We start from the raw sequence: 18335 nt of genomic DNA, 5'->3' as shown, positions 1-18335 counted from the left end.
TCAGTACTCAACTCGAGTTTTTCTGGATCCATTCCAAATGGTCGTATTCGAAATTCATCACCGCTCTCAGGGGCCACTCAACGTACTGAATGAGATGCTGAGGCAGCCTGTCAACGATATTGTACAGATCCTCTTGTAGTCGATCACCCCACCAGAAGAGGGCATGGTATCTGTGGACATACGCACACCAAAAACAGATGACGAGGAGTGCATAGTGATTGCGTTTCTCCTTGAGCTCAGAAAACCCAGGTTGCCAGTAAACGCACCATGCGACCATATGAGCAACGCTCTTACTCTCGATATCCATGTTATATAACTCCACTAGGGTGTGGATTTCCCTCTCCAGAATACCTCTGACCCGCCGCTCTTCCGCACCAACACCGTTAACCAACCCCACAATACTTCGAAGCTCATCTTCGTGTGGAAGCTGTAATCGATTTGGAAGAGGCACACGATGTGTAAGAGCAACCATTGAGATATCCCTTTCGTTCAACCTGTAATTGTAAATGCTCTGAATGTCATTTATGATCCTCAAGACACTAAAAAGGTCTCCCTTGCCTTCAAAGTTGACCAGAGGAACAAAACTGGTACTTCCCATGGCACACAGAGAGACAATGACAGCAGCAGTCAATACACGGTCGAAGTTAGCTGTTTCGTCCAGCTTCTCGATCTCCATCCTTAAAGTTTTTAGGCACTTCGTAAACCCCAGCATCTGTTGCTCTAGGTGCTTATCAGACACAGGAACATAACCAATGACTCTGCCCATGTCCTTCGGCTTTCCTTTCGACTTTGGGTAAGGCGTTTCGCCCTCCAAGAGGTATCTGTATGGATTTTGTTTGTGGAACTTGTGGGCTTCAGCAAAAACTTGGCATGCCTGCGACAGGGCTCGGGAGCTCATGGACAGCTGGGGAGCCGCCCCCATCCATCGGGAATCTCTTTCCCCTGTAACTTGGACCAACATTGGCCCCGTGTTTTCGACAAAGAAGTGCAGTAACTCGAGGTTGTGTAGGGTCAAGTTCATTATCTTGGCCATGGAAGTAGGCCTGATCTTCTGCGGTCGAAGATGCTCGTACTCTTCGTAGAAGTCGAAGGCGTCGTCACCTTCGTCTCGAAGCCTCTTGTGTTTGTCACAGTCCATGGTGCTATCGCATGAGTTGTTTGGATGTAAATTGCTGGAGAGGTGAGATGAAGAGCAAAGATGGTTCATAACACAACCCAGGGCTGTAGAGCCACGGTTGGTTTTGGTTCACTCCGATACAGACAGGGTTTCTGCGGTTGGAAAAATTAAGCAACAGGCTCAAGAGTTCCGCAACTTATAATCCTGAACCAGAAGTACAGAAATGTGCAGCATGTACCGGTAGAAGTATGAGTACAAGGGCGAGAGCACTAGTACGGGTATATACCTGTGACTAGACCACCAGCATGGTAGGTGTCCGACGATAACGAAAGGTAGAGCCTCTGGTTCGGAAAGATGGGGCAAGTCTGTCGTAAAACATAACACTCGCATTGGTGAGCCCAATGAGAGTCTTACTCATGGCAGCGTCACCCCTCATTTCACAGCTACCTTTTCGATTCATGGGTTGTCTGTTCCGAGAGTTAAAAAGGGCAACTACTTCTACTTGTAGGGTTCATCTAGGGTTTCGGCATGGCTGCATTGTATAGAGACAGGGAAGTTTGGAAGTAGAAAGTAGACTGTGGGTAGATGTGAATTTGAATTCCAAACTGGCGTACGAGCTCTGTATCCTACCATTGGCTCGATTAGTCACCTTTTCTCGCGAATATTACCCCCTGGTTTGGAGTGCTTTTCACAAAGTCTGTATTTATGCCTCGATCGGGTGGCGGCACAGGATATCAGCGTTATATCCGAGAGAGACCTCACTTGTTCCCACTCGCCCGATTGAGGACCAGTCTTGAAGGCGATTTGTACTGCACGAGATATCATAAAATGGAAACGTCCTCGATATCTTCCTCACTAGAATGTACAGTTTATGGTACAGTACATACTGTATTGTATGTATTGGTAGACCACAAGCGTAAGCACCGCTGTCGTGGCGTTATCAGCGCGCGTTGCTGCAATCGGGCCGTTACTGAGCTGTACATACAAATAGTTCGACCTTACATGGAAAATTACAACATTTACCCTTTTTTGAATTATTATTGATCATCAGCAGGCCACATAGCCTCCTGGCTTTTGTACTCGTACTGTACTCGCGATGTCGCCCCGAGAGAAATAAAGCCCCTGCCCCGCTCTGAGTATTAGTTACTGTGGTTGGCCGCTACCTGGTGCTGAAAGGTACACTGTACAATACAAATAAACCAGGTGGTGATCAATGTGGAGCCCGATTACTCTCAAAACGTTACCAGGAAAGGCGGAGTAGGTCACGAACACATGGAGGAGATACCGACAGAACCATAATACAGTAACAATGTACAGTAGACCTGTGGATCGCCAATTGACTGAATTGCGAGGTCTGAAACAGCTTGAATGTGACTTCCCTCCCCAAGCTCGGTAAGATCCTGATACTACTGCAGTAAATTAATATATTTGGCAAAAGTACAAGCACTGTACTGTACGTAAGTTGCAAAAACGGTGGTTGTTGGAGCCAGTGAAACATATTAGCCTCCCTAGTGATCGACAGTTCTTGTGCTTTGTCTCCAGTAACAACCGACATGAATGGCTTACTTTTTTTTATTATAACAGGAGGAGGCTTAAATGAAACACTATGTTGTGAGTTTAAGTCGATGGGTAGGAGGCACCTTTAGAACCTGGCTGCTGTGGACACGAAATTGCAGTATATGCTGAAAAACAAAACGACAATCCACGAAGAGAGTACCAAGTCAGATATAATAACAGGCGACTCTCTCTCTATCTCTCTCTCTCTTTCATTCTTACTATCACCAACGCCATTAATCAGCCGAGGTCCCGATATGTGCGTCTGCAGACGCGCATAACGGTCGGCCGGATATGTAGGCCAAGTACAAGCAACAATCGAACGAGTGATACGTTGTTCAAGGCAGGGGACCTTGTTCCCTAATATATCACACAGTTTAGGTTCTTTCTTTCACATACAGTAATTATATAGCCATCAGTCTAAGGCACGCGAATGATAGAAGTGGCCCCAGAGTCAAACAGAAGAAACTCATACGTGAACAGACTTTTAATAATGTGAACGTTAACATTGAATACACACAGTACAGTACAGTACCGTAATTACGCTTGTAAGTCAGTATGTACATCCAAGTACAGTACAGTACCGGCGGTACTTATAAGGGTCAGAGAGAATGCATTGTTGTTAATGATTAAGCTGATTCGTACATATATGCACTGGTGGTCCTTGTCCATTGCCCTATAACGTGGATGTACCAAGAGTCATCTCATTAAACCGGTCTTCAATAGTGTCCTGTTCCAAGGGAGCAGGAGGTGGAGGGGCAACCTGCTTGGTAGTGTTGTAGAGAGAGTTGTAGACCGAGGCAGGGAGTATCTTCTGAGCATCCCACTCTCTCACGCCGTCAAGAAGGTTGTTGGCGTTGTTGATCAGACCGTCTTCTCCCTCAGTCTCACTCTCAGCCTCTAGGTGTCTGTGCCATTGTCCCACCGAATAGATGGACTCTGACGAGTGACTGTTTTTGCTGCGAGGACTCCCAGGAGTCCCGGGTCGCGAAATTTCAAAAAAGGCAGGCTCGGCAACCTCCCCGGGCAGATGCAATGGCAATGCTGTAGAGGAGTTAACCTCCGAAAGAGGAGGAGAGAACTTGCCTGTAAAAACAGAGGGAACACCGAGAACAGCAGGCTGCTCCTTCTGCTTGGGTGCCTTGGCGGGATGGGGCTGGTTATCAATAAAGTGTGTTTTGACAAGATGATCAATCACGGGCCAGCCGAACGCGTTAGCAAATCTTCGTCGCACCACGATGTTGTTGTGAGCATCAGGTTCGAGTCGACATAGCACCTTTCGCCACGACATTTCGTGGTGATACTCTCGGGCGATACGCTCCTCCATCTTTGCCTTTTCCACCAGATGCTTGTCGCCTCCATCGCTGATACAATTGAGCGACTTTTGCTTTTTGAACCGACGGGGAGGAAGATCGGACTCATAATAGACACGGTCGTGAATGATAGTCTCAGCACGCGATTCGGGGTCACAGATGAACTTATGAGAGGGAAGAGGCATGGCCAGAACAGAGGCAGCTGACTCGATCACGGAGCTCTTGGGAGGAGGTCTCATCGTAGAGTCAGACATATTTCCCTCGTCCTCATCGTCAGACATTTTCGTCTGAGACCGCAAGTAGATCTTAGAGGGTTTCTTTCTGTGTCCGTGAGGGATCATAAGAGACATGGCAGCCTGGATTCCATGGAAAATGCCCTTTCCCAGCAGGAACCTCCTGGGTCTGTTGACTGCCTGCTGGCTGTCTTCAAGAGTTAGGGATCTCCCCTGCCTGTGGATCGCGAGCAGCCTGTTTGGAAGCCTCATCGTAGACCTTGGCCTCTTCAGCAGAAGTGGCGTTGATATCACCCGTGGGTTTACCAGTATCACTGGAATCCTTCTCCTTATCTTTCTCGTTACTACTTCCCTTGTCTCCTCCATCTCCTCCAGGGCCCCCTCGGTCCCTATCGTTAGATCCATTGTCATCACCCTTTTTGGCTGACGCAACCTTACTCAGACCCTTCCAGTCCAGATAGAGTAATGCGGATGTTCGTAGTGGCACAATACCATCGTTAAGGGCGTTGGCGTACACTGTTCGAGTCTGGAACTGTTTGAGCACTTCGTGTGTGTGTCCTGTAGGCAGCATTCTCAGCAGAGGCTTGTATCCGGGGAGCGGCTTTTTTGTAAGACCAAGATCCTGACCTGTTCTGCCAATAAAACCAATGTCCAGTGCTAGCCGCACATAAGCTGGGTTCTCATTGCTGACTCCCAGCAGGGGAGAGGCTAACGTAATCAGATGGTGTGGTTTGATTCGATCGAAAAACGTGTGGTCATGGGATCGAATGTATGCAATGGCGTAGATCATGATGAGACCTCCTAGAGAGTGGCCAATAAAGGAGATTTTGGCAGTGTCCTTGGTCACCAGCTCTTCCATTATATGTTTGGCCACTCTTCGACCCAGGTATCGAACTCCCCGCTCGGTCTTGGCGGCGTTTCCATGGTAACCTCTCACAATGACGTTTTCTCCCGTTTGTAGCGCAGCCTCGTCAATCTTCTCCTTCAGATAAAGCATGTCAGCTCCCGTGTTTGAGTGCAATCCATGCGTGATCACAACGAGATGCACGGGTTCGTTCGGTCGAGGCACTGGCTGGTGCCATAATGTCACTGTGTCTTGTCGTAGCACCGTAATGTAGTCCGAGAGCATTCCCATGGCGTTTCCGGAGTACCGGTGTAGGTGTTCACGCGTCTCACCCACCAGAATCTCATAGTTGATCTCTGCCGAAGCAGAAAAGATTATCTGAGATACAATATCCACGGTCCACGTGTAGGACTCCTGTAGCTTGTTCATATGCAATTCCACGTAGTAGTTTTGGCCCGCCTTGAGTTGCGGTTCGAAAGAGGGCTGGTCTGCCGAAACGTAGCACTGCTCGTTCTGGTTGTATGCTTCGGGAACCACGTGAACGTAGAGGAGAAACGGACCCGTGAGATATGCTGCTCGCATCGGCATAGACTCTGTGTTTCTGATTTTGAGCCACAAAGACGATGGGTGACCCAGAGGGGACTCGGGTGTCATGTCTTCGGGGTGTTTGATGGGCGAGTTCATGGGCGATTCGCTTGGCGTGTAGGTGATCTTATACCGCTGGACCCCGCCAATCTTGACGAAGTCGCTGTCGCGATACAAGAGCCATTCAGGCGCGTTTTGTGTCGGGTTCATGGGCTTGTCGGCGAGGAAGCTGAGATTTTTGGAGTTGAAGGTTGGCCGCATGCTTGCTGCACCCCAATGAAATACGGTTAGCACACGTGAAATGCGTGAGTAGAATTCTTGGCTGGTGTTATCGGAGTGCGATATAGGCATGATGGATAAATCGGCATTATTGCCACCACGAAAGACGTGCTAATTTCACTGGACAAAAATGATCTCCTTCAAATGAGGGGCAATGCATTTACCAGGTTCTCAAGATCGGAAAAACAAGAGTTCTTTGTCTTACCCCCGCTATAAACTACAAATGTTCCCCAACAGGCCTCTCAGTCCGATTTTGGTCTAAACTAGCTTGTACTAAGGTGCCAAGGTGTACAATATACCACATACTGTACATACTGTACCGTGTACTTGTGCACGATTCGATGTTCATGAGGAGATATATAGCTTTACGATTGCCTATTCAGTCATCTATTTGTCACTTGCATGCGATTAATGCCTCATGAGACACGTGCCTCTTACTACAACATGGGCACAAAACCTGAGACTCCATGTCCAGTAATAGTGTTTCGTATGTTTCGTGATTACGGCGCAACAGGCAATTGTACTCATACTGTGCAGTAGCTGCAAAAATATTTGTTCTACGTACTGCACCCTGTTTTAACAGGCTACAGCACTTCTAAACTACAGATACAGTGCACAGTATAGAGCTTTCCACCCCAGTCATTACCTACAAGTAGAAACTGTAGTATATCGATTAGTGTACAAATACATTTCTCCTACTCCCATAGCTTGATCTCACTGCCTCTACCTGCAGTAACCAGTTTGCTGCTCTCCTGGGGGTGGGCAGCAATGCACCGAAGGGCACTATCGTGGGCCTTGAAGCTACTCTTGAGCTTACAAGTCTTCCAGTCCCAGAAATAGGCATTTCCACCTGTGTCTCCAGACATGAGGTATTTGCCGTCCGCCGAGAAATTGACCTCAATGGCATATCCTGCTGAAGATGCACCTGTGAAGGTCTTCTTTCGGTTCTGTCTGAACCGGTCCTTGGCAGCAAACACCACAATCTGGTTGTCCATACTCTGAGCAGCCACGTGGTTGCCAGAGGGATGAATCTGTACAGAAGGCATAGAGTGCTGAGCAGGGTCAGCAATATATTTGATGGGGACGTTAATTTGGAGATCCCAGACTCGCACCGTCTTGTCGTCTGATGTGGTCATGAATCTCCGGTTCTCGTCCACAAATGTGATTGTGTTCACAGGTCCCAGATGATGGTCATACGTCTGGATAGTCTCCTTCGTTGTGATGTCCCAATGGATGATCTTACGGTCAGCCATGGCAGCAAGAAACTCATTGTTGTTGTTGGGGTTGAACTTGACCGCGTTGGGGATCTTGCCCGTGGAGAACTGAGCCAGACACTCCCCTGATTCTGTATCCCATAACTTGACACTCTTGTCGTATGATGCAGACAGGAACCTCGTACCATCATTGTTAAAAGATATGTCTTTAACAGCACGCGAGTGTCCAGAGTATGTGCGGATGAGCTCGCGCTTGTGGTAAACGTCCCATAGCTTGATTTTAGAGTCGTTACCACAAGACAACAGCAGATGACCAGCCTTGGGGAACAAACGTAGTGCGTTCACACCACCAGTGTGACCAGTATACGTATGGGCCTTTCGGGTAGGAACATGCCACTCGCTCTCCCCAGGATCACGTGTCAGCTTGATACCCAAATCTTGGGGAATGTGCATGAAAGATCGTCCCAGGTAGTCTTTGCCCTTGACATGTAGAATAGAGCTCTCCTTGACGGTTTCAGGCTCAGTCTCGGCATCTGCAATGACAACATTGGTGTTGTCCTCAACGTCATTCACGCTGTCGTCCTCCTCTTCCTCCTCACTAGTGCTTTCTTCGTCGTCATATGCTGCCCATGGTCCCTTGTATGCCTTCTTGCCTTCCAAGACACCCACCTCTCCCTTTTTGTGGCGTTTTAACGGCCGGTTGTTCTGTGTATTGTCTCCACCGACATGCTGGTTGTGTACAAGCTGGCCCTGGGTGGCGATGGATGGATCTAACGCCACTCCCGTGCTTTTGAAATCTTGGTGTTGCTGTCGGAACGTGGATGCGTCAAACGCCTCCTTCTGTGCATGGCCGGTCGGTGTGTTGTCGGCTAGAGTGCTTCTTTGCGCGGGCTTGTGCACCAGCTGGGCCTCTTCGGGCGATTCGTCAGCCTGGGGGGCCGCATTGAGGAGTGCCATAGTCGCTGTGATGTCAGGTTAATGTTCATGCATATAAAAATTAAGACTTTCGAAGAAGCTTCGGGTGTACTTTATCTAAAATATTTTTTGCCCGTGTGACGAGCTTTTACACACACGACACACAATAATGCCCAAGAGAGCTGCCGAAGACCAGAAACACCCCGCCGAGACCTCGTCGGAAGACGAATACGACGAGTCCTACCTCGAAGAGGACTCCTACGCTCCCGACTCTCCTGACGATCCGACCATGGAGGACGACGAGGAGGTCCCTGATACCATCGATGTGGACTTTGAGTACTTTGATTTCAACAAGGACATTGACTACCACGCCATTGGAAATCTGCTGCGACAATTGTTGGATTCTGACTCAACCTCGTTCAACCTCTCTGAGCTCTCCGATATGATCCTTGAGCAGGAGTCTTGCGGAACCACAATTAAGACCGACGGAAAGGAGTCCGATCCCTTCGCCATCCTCACAGTCATCAACATGTCCAAACACAAGGACAACAAGAAGGGAGTTATTGCTGCTCTCATTGACTACTTCGTCGCTCGAACACAGGACCTTCCCGAGCTACACAAGCAGATGCGAAAGTTGCTGGGCCCCTCTTCCACCTCCAAGGTTGGTCTCATCATCTCTGAGCGGCTCATCAACATGCCTGTCCAGGTCGTTCCTCCCATGTACAAGATGCTTCTTGATGAGACTAAGGATCAGGACTTTGATTACTTCCTGGTGCTCTCGAAGACTTTCACTGAGGCCGAGACCTCTGTGGACGAGGAGGACGAGCGGCCCTCTAAGAAGAACAAGAAGGGCCCCGGATACAAGCCCGAGACCTACTACTTCCATCCCGAGGATGAGGTTATTCAGGAGAAGAGTACACAGTACGGCTCCTACGCATTTAAGAAGGCTTCCCAAGAGGCTGACTCCAAGCGAGCCTTCCAGGAGTATGGTATCTTCCCTCAGGGTCACTTGATGCTTTTCAAGGCCAAGGATCTGGAGGCCATTGTGGCCAAGATGGAGGTTGAGTTTGCCCCTTAAACAGGGTCCAAGTACCACTACAAATACGAGTACGAGTACGAGTATCTTAAAGATAACTTCATTCATGTTGCAGTGCTACAGTATGTACAATCGCGAGAGCACAGATAGATTGGTCCCCCATAGCCAGATTGGAGAACGATGTAAAAGGTGACTGTGGCAGCTTACTACCGCTTGGTACGAGTAGTAGGACACTTTTGGGATGGCCAATAACTAGAATTTAGAAGTATTAATGTATTTCGTGACTATAAAAACAAATTTATGATACAACCAGTTTCCTTGTGGCTTCCCTTGAATTGTGCACATCCTTTACTCTTTCAACTACAACACAACGTATACGCTTACAGTAGCTGATTTGCTCAAGACATTCGCCACCCAGCTTCTTTGCATACATCTGTGTGTGGACCAAGTAACACCGAAAGACTACCACGCTAAAGCCTGATCTGACGGCTGACTAAGCCATCAAAGTGATTATACGCCCAAACCCCACCGATATCATCAAGGTTCACAAAATGACTTCTCCGGGTTTGTGCCAAGGGCCAAATTGTAAGGTAATTTTGCACATTCAGTCAGGGCCTGCAGATAGTATGCGGTGTGGGGTGAGAATGAGAGCGACTTCTGTTAACTGTGGCAATTGTTTACACAAACTGAGGGCCAATTGATCTGATGCTGAATGTGGTAAGGGCAGACAATACTTTCAAGTCAACAAGTTATGAAGGAAATACCTTCCCGACGCGCCTGCCAACTTCTTTCGGATATCGCGCATGGGTAGAGAACTTCTTGGGTGGAAAATCTAGCCGAGGTCGCCCGAGGTGTACAACGGTCCCAGACGCCACAGACAGTCTTGAAATTCAACAAAAAGGGGTCTTGATCTAAAAAGTGCTATAGGGTAGTGGGGTGTCTAACTTGTGTACCAACAGTTTAATTGCCATCTCGTGGTGGTCATCCCATCCTACAGTACTGTAGTGCGTATTGTACCCCACAGTGTGAAAGTTTGTGAGCATCATGCAAGCGTGCTCATAGCAACATCACCACCCAAACCCCATTCGACCAAGCACACTACGCCTGTGAGCACATTACAATCACAGCGGCAAACAGCAAAAATGTCGGATAAGGAGAAGAAAAAGAGCAGTGCGACGCACGCGGCCTTCCCTCCCTCAACGGCCTCGCAGCCTCAATCAATGAGTCCCCTGCTGTCTTCCACTCCCCCAACAGTCACCAAGGCACTAGCTCAAGCATACCCATACATTCTGGCCAGCGACAAGGTGCTGGGTCTGCTGACATGGACTGAGGATGATCAATGGCAGAGCTTTCTGTTGGTGGCCGTCTACGTGACCGTGGTCATGTACTACGAATACTTGGTCATCTACTGTGGTCACATTCTTGCCGTGGGCTTCATCTGGGCCTTTGTGTACATTCGACAAAGTGTGGAGAGACGGCAAACATCGGAGCCCTCTCTGGATGCAATTGTGCACACGCTGACCAATGTCACCACCAAGGCAAATCTTCTGCTGCTTCCAATCACCTCTCTGAGCCTGACCCCCAGAGATGTGACCCGATTGGCATTCACCACGCTCTTCCTATCGCCTCTGTATATGTTTGGTGCCTACTTTTTCCTTGGACCCCGAAAGTTCCTGCTCACTACCGGCGTCTTCTTCCTCACCTACCATTCCATGGCTGCCCGAGTCACACGAGCAGTCATCTGGAAGTCCAAGGCCATTAGACTGGTCACCTTCTACCTCACTGGACTCGACTTTTCCAACACAAAGCGAAACCTGGGCGCCTTTGGATTCACCCAATCGCCCCTGTCGGTGCAGTCCAAGGACGGAAAGCCCGTGCGGTTCACCTACGTACTGTATGAGAACCAACGACGATGGCTCGGTATTGGCTGGACCGCCAACCTTCTGGCCTACGAGCGAACTCCTTGGACCGACGAGTTCCTCAACGAGGTTACTCCTCCTTCTGAGTTCAAGCTGCCCGATACAGAGGGCACCGGCATGAAGTGGCAGTGGGTCGATCCTACTTGGCGATTGGACTGTACCAACGATGGCGCCCTGGTCATTATTGGCAACAAGGCTTTGAGCACGCCCGATCCTTCTCCCTCCGAGGGATGGATCTACTATGACAACACATGGAAGCGACCTACTGCAGACGACTCTTTTAGCAAGTACACCCGACGACGACGATGGGTGCGAACTGCTGAGCTCATCACCGTCACCAAGCCCACTGATGTGGTGGTCACTGTCGAGGAGGATGGTGTGACTGACGCTGCTGGAGATGTGGAGATCATCACCACCGAGACCGAGGAGAAGGTGCGAAGACGAAAGGGCATTAGATTCGAGGAGGACTCTTAAGAGATAATTAAATATATGAATGTATCATTTTTTTACGCGATTGCGTGTAAGAGAGGCGGCTATATGAGCTTGTTCACGTAATTCAAGGGTGTGTCTGTGTGTACTGTATACAATTACCGCCGTCTGCAGTAGGTATTGTATGCGCACACACACAGTAACGGTATGTGTACAGTGGCTACTTACTTGTACAGTACTTATACTTGTACAAGCGCCACATTAGTAGAATAATTCGTGCTTAGAACTACGTGTACTATTTTTCTTCTTTTTTGATTTTTTTTTGTTATTTGATTTAGATATGGGACCAAGGATCGATGGCAATGACGGTTCCGAATTTCTCGTTGCCAATGAAAAAAACCTTGTATTCATAGCCCCACTCGTCCAGCCAGGCCTTCACCTCCTTGGTCAACATGTCTGTTTTGGAAACAACATGGTAACCCACACCAGAGATCGCATACACCAGCTTTTTATTCTTTCTGTACTGCTCCTCGACTCCCAGAAGAATGTTCTCCAGATGCATGACACTGGTATCAAGCTCAAGCCCATGAAGGTCACAGAAGATCTCTCCAAGGTCATCTCGGTAATTGTAGAGAATGTCAGAGGCCTTTCTACTGGCTGCAATGAGTTCCTGCTGGTGCTTCTGACCCTTGTTAGAGTATATCTTGGCAGCATCAGGTCGGTTCATATGCCAGTTATCGGCAGAAAGGTTGAGATACTTGTTTCGCATCTCAATATGCTTTCTGCTCTCCTTTCGAAGCTGCAGGTACTCCTGAATAGGTTCGTCCAGCTGGTGAGGGTTCTCGACCCAGGGAGTGAATTCTGGTCGAAGAAGAGTCAGAGGGTTGTGTTTTTGCACAGCCATGCGAGCTGCCGGTCCTTTGGCAGGCGAAATTTTGGCAGGTGTGAAACTAGGTGCGGTAGGAGTGAAACTAGGTGCTGTAGGAGTGAATGCCTTAGGCACAAAAGAAGGGACACCAGCAGTACCAGGCACAAAAGATTCAGTAGGCTTCACCTTGCTGAAATCAAACCTCTTCTTGGGCTTCTCAGCAACAGTTTGTGTGTCATTAGAACTGGCCACAGCTGCCCATTTGCTACCTGGCTTCTCCCTTTTTTTGGACTTTGTGTCACTAGCTGTTCCACTTGCTCCTCCCAGAGTGGGGAAATCTTCCAAGGAGTCAAGCATGGGCTTGGAGAAGTTCTCCAGAGGCTTTGTGGGCTCTGGAGTAGACTCGGTCTCTGGAAAGGAATGCAGGAAGGCACAAGTCTCGCCATTCAAGCACGCGCCACGGACCCAAAATCGACACACACGTGATGTCAGATCATGGGAATATCTGCAATCTGCCCGCAAACACTCTCCAAACTGCACAAAGTACTTACAGAGAACCTTCTCCTCTCTTCCTGGCAACAGAGCCAGTGCCGCATAGACCTCTTTCTCGTCCTCATCGTACTCTTCCTCGTACATGCTGGGGTCCTCGTAGTTGTTGTAGCCGCTGTAATCGTGTACTTCCTGATGATGTTCCATCTCGTAAACCTGAGCGGCCTGCTCCTCTTCCTCCACATGCTCAGAACCTGAACGGTCGTCGTACTTTTGTAGCACCACAATAACCACATTGATGTCGTAGTTGTGCTTCTCCAGTGTGTTCTGGATCAGTTCATCGGAGTAATTGCCTCCAAGCACGGCTCTAAGAAGATCAAAAGGTGCCAGATCGGTCTCTCCATGCCCCACATGACCTTCACTGTCAGGCACATAATCTTCCCAGTAGACCTCCTCCTCGTCCTCAGGCAGCTTATCCCGTAAGGGAACGGCCTTGCCTCGCTTCTTGTAGTCGTCCACAACTTTGGACCAGTCGATTTCTGGAAGCACCTCTGGGATTTTGACCCAGTCGATGCTCTTGGACTTGTCGACACCCACAATCCGCACATCTCCATGACCATTGCGGTGACGTGTGACCGAGCCCTCCTTCTCACGATGTTTCCACATGAGATCCAGCACCATGCTCTCCCGTTCGCTAGAAGACATTTCTCCATGATGTTTCACCACGAGCTCTTCCAAAAGCTCGATCTTGTCCTCCTCCAGGACACTGTCATCATCTAGAATCGCATCTGCCTCCCTTGACAACTCGTCCATAATGTTGCGAGATAACGGCTGTCAAATTATAGGCTTGCTTCTCTTTGCCACAGGCGATATTCCATCCACAAATTCAGTCTATCCAGACCAGCCGTTGTAAATTATTTGAATCTTAAACTGGTGGACGAGATTGATGTGCATTGGGGCTGTCAGACGACGTCCATTAATAAGCAGCAGCTTGAAGAAGGATGGGTGAGCAACTTGTCAGATATGTGATTAATGATCGTCTAAATAAAAAATATGCCTTATTATTGTGAACGTAAGTGCCATGTCTGGCTATAACTTCCAGTTTCAGCAATTTACCATTGCTTTGCTAAAATAGACAATCCTAAAAATCGAACTGAGAACAACGTGTACATTTTTTCGCCCATCACGTGAATTACATCACCATAACTCCCGCGTATTCACTCTCTCAGCGTCAACCAGCATGATGGACCCGCGGCAAGAGACGTGCGGAGACATTGTGTCGACGCGTAAACGTCGGCTTGAAGAGCTATACTACGTCTCCTTGCACCCTCGGTACCCCCAAGGTCTGGATGCCAAACAGAAACTGAAGCAGTTCCAGGACCAGTTCGACCTGACACAAAACCGACTTTTCGACGAAAACAAATTACCAAAGGCGGTCGAAGAGCCCAAGCCAGTGCCGACCCTTCAAACCTCGACACCTGATGCAGGCTCTTCTCCAGAGTTGAAGCGACGACGTACGTCTAGTATTGCGCAACTGTCACCTACATTCTCACGCACATCACTCAAAACAAACGAGCAGCAACTGCAGGAAATGCTGCTGTTTCTGGTGCCCAGCAACATCCCCGAACCCACCACAGAAACTAAGTCGCTCGCTGAGCTATACTACACCACACAGACCCTACCACTGTCCAAGCTTATTCCGTCGGCGCACAAAACACTTACCACAGACTCCTACCATCTGGCGTTGCTGGAGGGCAAGCTTGCAGTAGCACATGCTCGTATAGAGGAGCTGAAGCGGGCAGGGAAATGGGGCCCCAGGCAGCCAAAGCGGTTCCAGGACCCTATCCGACGGAAAACACACTGGGACCATGTGTTAGATGAAATGGAGTGGATGTCTACGGATTTCCGGGAGGAGAGAAAATTCAAGCAGGCGATGGCTTGTGAAATTGCCTTTTCCGTGCTGGAGTACCACAAGTACGGTAAGGAAGCTTGTTGTGTGAAGACGAAGCCTATCAAGTTCCTACCAGAGGAAATTAACGAGTCTGAAGATACAGAGAGCAAGATGGACATTGATACAAGCATGCCACCACCAAGTATCAACCCTGTTGAGGTGACAAACATCTCAGCAGCGGATTCTGTCACTGTTGTTGACTACGATACTCTCCTCTCACAACCCAGGACACTGTCATCGACTGAGGAGTCTGAAGACAAGCCGGAAGAGCCTTCTACAGACAGTGAAGAGGTCGTCGGTGGGGAGGTGCCCAAGCGACCTGCTGCTCCTAAACTTCCTGAGAGCTCTCCGTTCAAGCTGTACGCCTCAGTGGACAAGCTGGACCCTCTATCCAAGGCTCTCTTTGACAACCTCCCTGTCACTACACCTCCTGGTTCTGCCGTTAATGCTCTACAGGTTCCCTACAGCGATCCTCTGGACAACTCAAAACTCGCACCTGTCACGCATCTTCTAGCGGCTCCCCCGGAGCAAGATGATTGGTGGTCGGTATGTCTTGAAGACTCTCCTGCCGATGAGGACACTCTCCCTCTACGATCTAACACTCGTTCTACACTGTTCAATTCGGAGACCATGCGCCGACATGTCGTCATTAAGGCGCCGCAGCCTCCACAGACCAAGTACCTCGACTTCCGAACGCCAACAATGTGGTTATTGGCTGATGATTCACAGCTTCTTCGACTGGTCAAGGAGTATTCCTACAACTGGGACATTGTGTCTGCCCACATGCTGCCCCAAAAAACTTACGGCTTCACAGCTAACATTGAGAGACGTACGTCATGGCAGTGCTTCGAGCGTTGGTTCCAGCTCAATCCGACGTTTTCTCTGACGGATTTGCGTGGTCCCTACGCTCAGGCTGCCCAGCAATGGATGGCCGCTGCTGCCAAAGCCCAGGCTCAGTCCAAGCGTCGCATCTCGCCTCTTGGTGTGTCGAATGAGTCTATCCAGAGAGGTCACCGGAAGCTGCGATGGGCTTCCATGTTTGACGGTATTCGAAAGAGCATGCGAAAACGAGAAACTACCCCCCGACCTAACCCTCAGCCGCCTCGAAAGTCGCAGCTATCCGAGTCCAACAAGAAAGATATTGCTTCGCCTCTGGATCTGTGCAAGATGAAGTTTGAGCAGGATAAGAATCTCGCAAAGGCTTACGCTCAGCAGCGGATGATGCCTGGTCAGATGCCTGGTCAGATGCCCCCGGTACCTTCTAACATTCCTGCTAACCGTCAGTTCCCCGGTCAACGACCTCCTCCTCCTCAGACCGCGGCTCAAATTCAGGCACACACGCAGGCACAGGCTCGAGCTGCTGCTGCCGCCTCTGGACATATGCAGCAGCGTATGGCTGGTGTGGGCATGAACAGAATGCCTGGCCAGATGAACGACCAGCACCAGATGATGCAGTTTGATCGACAGCGGCAGCTCATGGAGCAGCAGAAGATGCTGCAACAACAGCAGCAGCAGCAGTTTATGCGAACCCAGGGGCAGGTGCCTCCTCAGCCAGGCCAGGTGCAGGGACAGGTGAACCAGAACGTCCAGGGCGCTCAGGTGGCTGCCGGTCAGGCTGGTATGGCTCAGAGACCGGCCGGCCAGATACCTCAGGGCCAGATGCCTGCTCAACAGGGACAGGTTCCTCCTGGCCAAGCTGGAAATCAGGCCCAGATGATGCGTCCCAACATGCGAATGCGACCCGGAGGTCCCCAGGCAGCTGCCCCCAACGAGCATCTGAATGCTCTAATTCGCCAGTTGCAGAACCAAAACCCTGCTTTGTCTCTGGAGGCCGCCACCAAGCTGGCGCATGTGCAGGTGCAGCGGTTTGTCCAGAAGCAGCAGCGAGTAGCTCGTCAGGCTCAGGGACAGACTCCTCCTCAGGGACAGATGCGTCCTGGACAGCCCCAGGGACAACCCTCTCCTCAGATGCGTTCGGGTTCTTCGACTCCCATGAACATGCAATCGCCACAACTGATGAACGTACAGCTCCAACAGCAACAGCAGCAACGGTCTGCTTCACCAGGTCAGAGCCCCGCCCAGCAGCACGCCATGCTTATGCGAATGAACCAGCAGCAGCAGCAGCAGCAGCAGCAGCACAGCAGAACCAGGGACAGACCCAGGGACAAAACCAAGGACAAGGTCCATCCGAGTAAGATGGCCGTCCGATTATTTATGTATACAGATAATATTATTGAACTCTACAGTACTTGTAGCTACTGTACTTTTACAACACTTCGTCATGTAAAAGTAGCTTTCTCTCTGCTACTATCTCGTAACCATATCCTCATTCCGTAACTCCATTGTCTATAATATATGTTCAAACCCGCGCACTGGTTACTTCTTCTCTCCGCCAATCAGCCCATTGACTCCACTCTTGAGAGAGTCCCAAGCACTGTTGACGGCCTTGCCGAAATGTTCGCTTGACTCGTCGACGGCAGATGTGAATCGCTTGTTGGCAGAATCAAGATCAGATTGGGCATGGGAGGCACCCTCCTTGAAGTTGTCCCAGGTGCCGTGGGGCTGTCCCTTGCTGTCAAAGGTGTCTCGGATCTTCTCGTTCTCGTGCTCGGTGTTCTTCTCAACCTTGTTGAACTCGTTCTTGACGTCCTTGTTGAAGTCTTCGGCCTTGTCGTGGACTCCGTGGGTCCACTTTTCGTTAGCATCCTTGAGCTTCTCGCCCTCTTGGTGGGCTTTCTTGTCAAAATCGCCGGAGAAGGTGTCGTGAATCTTCTCGTTCTCCTTGCCGAGATTCTTCTGGGCGTCCGAGGCGCCTTCCTTGAGCTCATCCCAGCCCTTCTTGACGTCATCTCCGAGGCTCTCAGAGCCCTTCTTGAAGTCATCGCCAGCCTTGGAGGCGTCCTTCTTGATGGTGTTATCGACGTGGTCAGCAGACATTGTGTGTGTGTTTGTGTTGGTGTATGTGTGTGTGTGGAGTGAAGTTACGAAGATGGGCACGCTATATATACCTATGCTGCCTCATCCCTATCTCCGGTCTCCATGCTCCGAATGATTTACAGATCACTTGATGATTCTGAAACAACGTGATATTAAGCTATCAATGCATTTTCATGCTTACAGGCCTTGTCTATGATTGCTATCTGTATGCGGTATGCAGAGGAGGCATTTTCAGTGTAAGACACGTTGTTATCCTTCTGCGCGATAAATCCTAGCTCGAGCGCTGAATTGGGATTGTCTGGAGACGTCTGTACACGTAAGATGAAGCCCTCGAAAGATGGAGGCGTGCCTGTGTCAATTAGCGTCCTTCTGCGAGATTTACTTTTGTCGTACATTCACATTTTAACCTCTGCTGCCTTGCATGGCCACGCATCCGATGACGTTGGCGCGCGTGGTGCAACTGAGTGGTATTGTCGCATATGCCGAGAGCCCCGTAAAAAGATGGGAGAGCCAGTGGTTTTTGTTCGGCAATACTTTTGCGAGGCTTGAGTGCATACGAGGTCATTAGATCAGGCACGTTCCGAAAATAGACCATGGAGTGCCTGTGATTTAATGGCTATCACACTCCGATTCAAGCCTCTTAATTGAGTCT

At 49.6% G+C, this 18335-nt stretch overlaps 7 protein-coding genes across 7 annotated transcripts; 3 read left to right on the top strand and 4 right to left on the bottom strand.

Annotated features, from left to right (window-relative positions):
- Positions 1-7: 7 nt before the first annotated feature.
- Positions 8-1207, bottom strand: YALI1_D36035g (uncharacterized protein; the record flags this gene model as incomplete). The annotated part of the gene is made up of 1 exon (XM_066094281.2): positions 8-1207. The coding sequence occupies one exon, from the start codon at positions 1205-1207 to the stop codon at positions 8-10; it is 1200 nt and encodes a 399-aa protein (XP_065950353.2).
- A 5413-nt stretch (positions 1208-6620) lies between these two features.
- On the bottom strand, positions 6621-8096 carry YALI1_D35966g (uncharacterized protein; the record flags this gene model as incomplete). The annotated part of the gene is made up of 1 exon (XM_503358.2): positions 6621-8096. The coding sequence occupies one exon, from the start codon at positions 8094-8096 to the stop codon at positions 6621-6623; it is 1476 nt and encodes a 491-aa protein (XP_503358.2).
- Positions 8097-8223: 127 nt separating this feature from the next.
- Positions 8224-9132, top strand: YALI1_D35965g (uncharacterized protein; the record flags this gene model as incomplete). The annotated part of the gene is made up of 1 exon (XM_503357.3): positions 8224-9132. The coding sequence occupies one exon, from the start codon at positions 8224-8226 to the stop codon at positions 9130-9132; it is 909 nt and encodes a 302-aa protein (XP_503357.1).
- Positions 9133-10232: 1100 nt separating this feature from the next.
- Positions 10233-11483, top strand: YALI1_D35945g (uncharacterized protein; the record flags this gene model as incomplete). Its single annotated transcript, XM_503356.3, has 1 exon — positions 10233-11483. The coding sequence occupies one exon, from the start codon at positions 10233-10235 to the stop codon at positions 11481-11483; it is 1251 nt and encodes a 416-aa protein (XP_503356.1).
- A 289-nt stretch (positions 11484-11772) lies between these two features.
- Positions 11773-13608, bottom strand: YALI1_D35911g (uncharacterized protein; the record flags this gene model as incomplete). Its single annotated transcript, XM_503355.1, has 1 exon — positions 11773-13608. The coding sequence occupies one exon, from the start codon at positions 13606-13608 to the stop codon at positions 11773-11775; it is 1836 nt and encodes a 611-aa protein (XP_503355.1).
- A 427-nt stretch (positions 13609-14035) lies between these two features.
- YALI1_D35907g (uncharacterized protein) lies at positions 14036-17083 on the top strand (the record flags this gene model as incomplete). Its single annotated transcript, XM_503354.3, has 1 exon — positions 14036-17083. The coding sequence occupies one exon, from the start codon at positions 14036-14038 to the stop codon at positions 17081-17083; it is 3048 nt and encodes a 1015-aa protein (XP_503354.3).
- A 39-nt stretch (positions 17084-17122) lies between these two features.
- Positions 17123-17683, bottom strand: YALI1_D35870g (uncharacterized protein; the record flags this gene model as incomplete). The annotated part of the gene is made up of 1 exon (XM_503353.3): positions 17123-17683. The coding sequence occupies one exon, from the start codon at positions 17681-17683 to the stop codon at positions 17123-17125; it is 561 nt and encodes a 186-aa protein (XP_503353.1).
- Positions 17684-18335: the final 652 nt, after the last annotated feature.

This window comes from Yarrowia lipolytica, chromosome 1D, assembly GCF_001761485.1.
Source record: "Yarrowia lipolytica chromosome 1D, complete sequence".
Classification (NCBI taxonomy): domain Eukaryota; kingdom Fungi; phylum Ascomycota; class Dipodascomycetes; order Dipodascales; genus Yarrowia; species Yarrowia lipolytica.
Note: the sequence above shows the minus strand (reverse complement) of the source record. Positions and strands in the feature narration are given on the sequence as shown.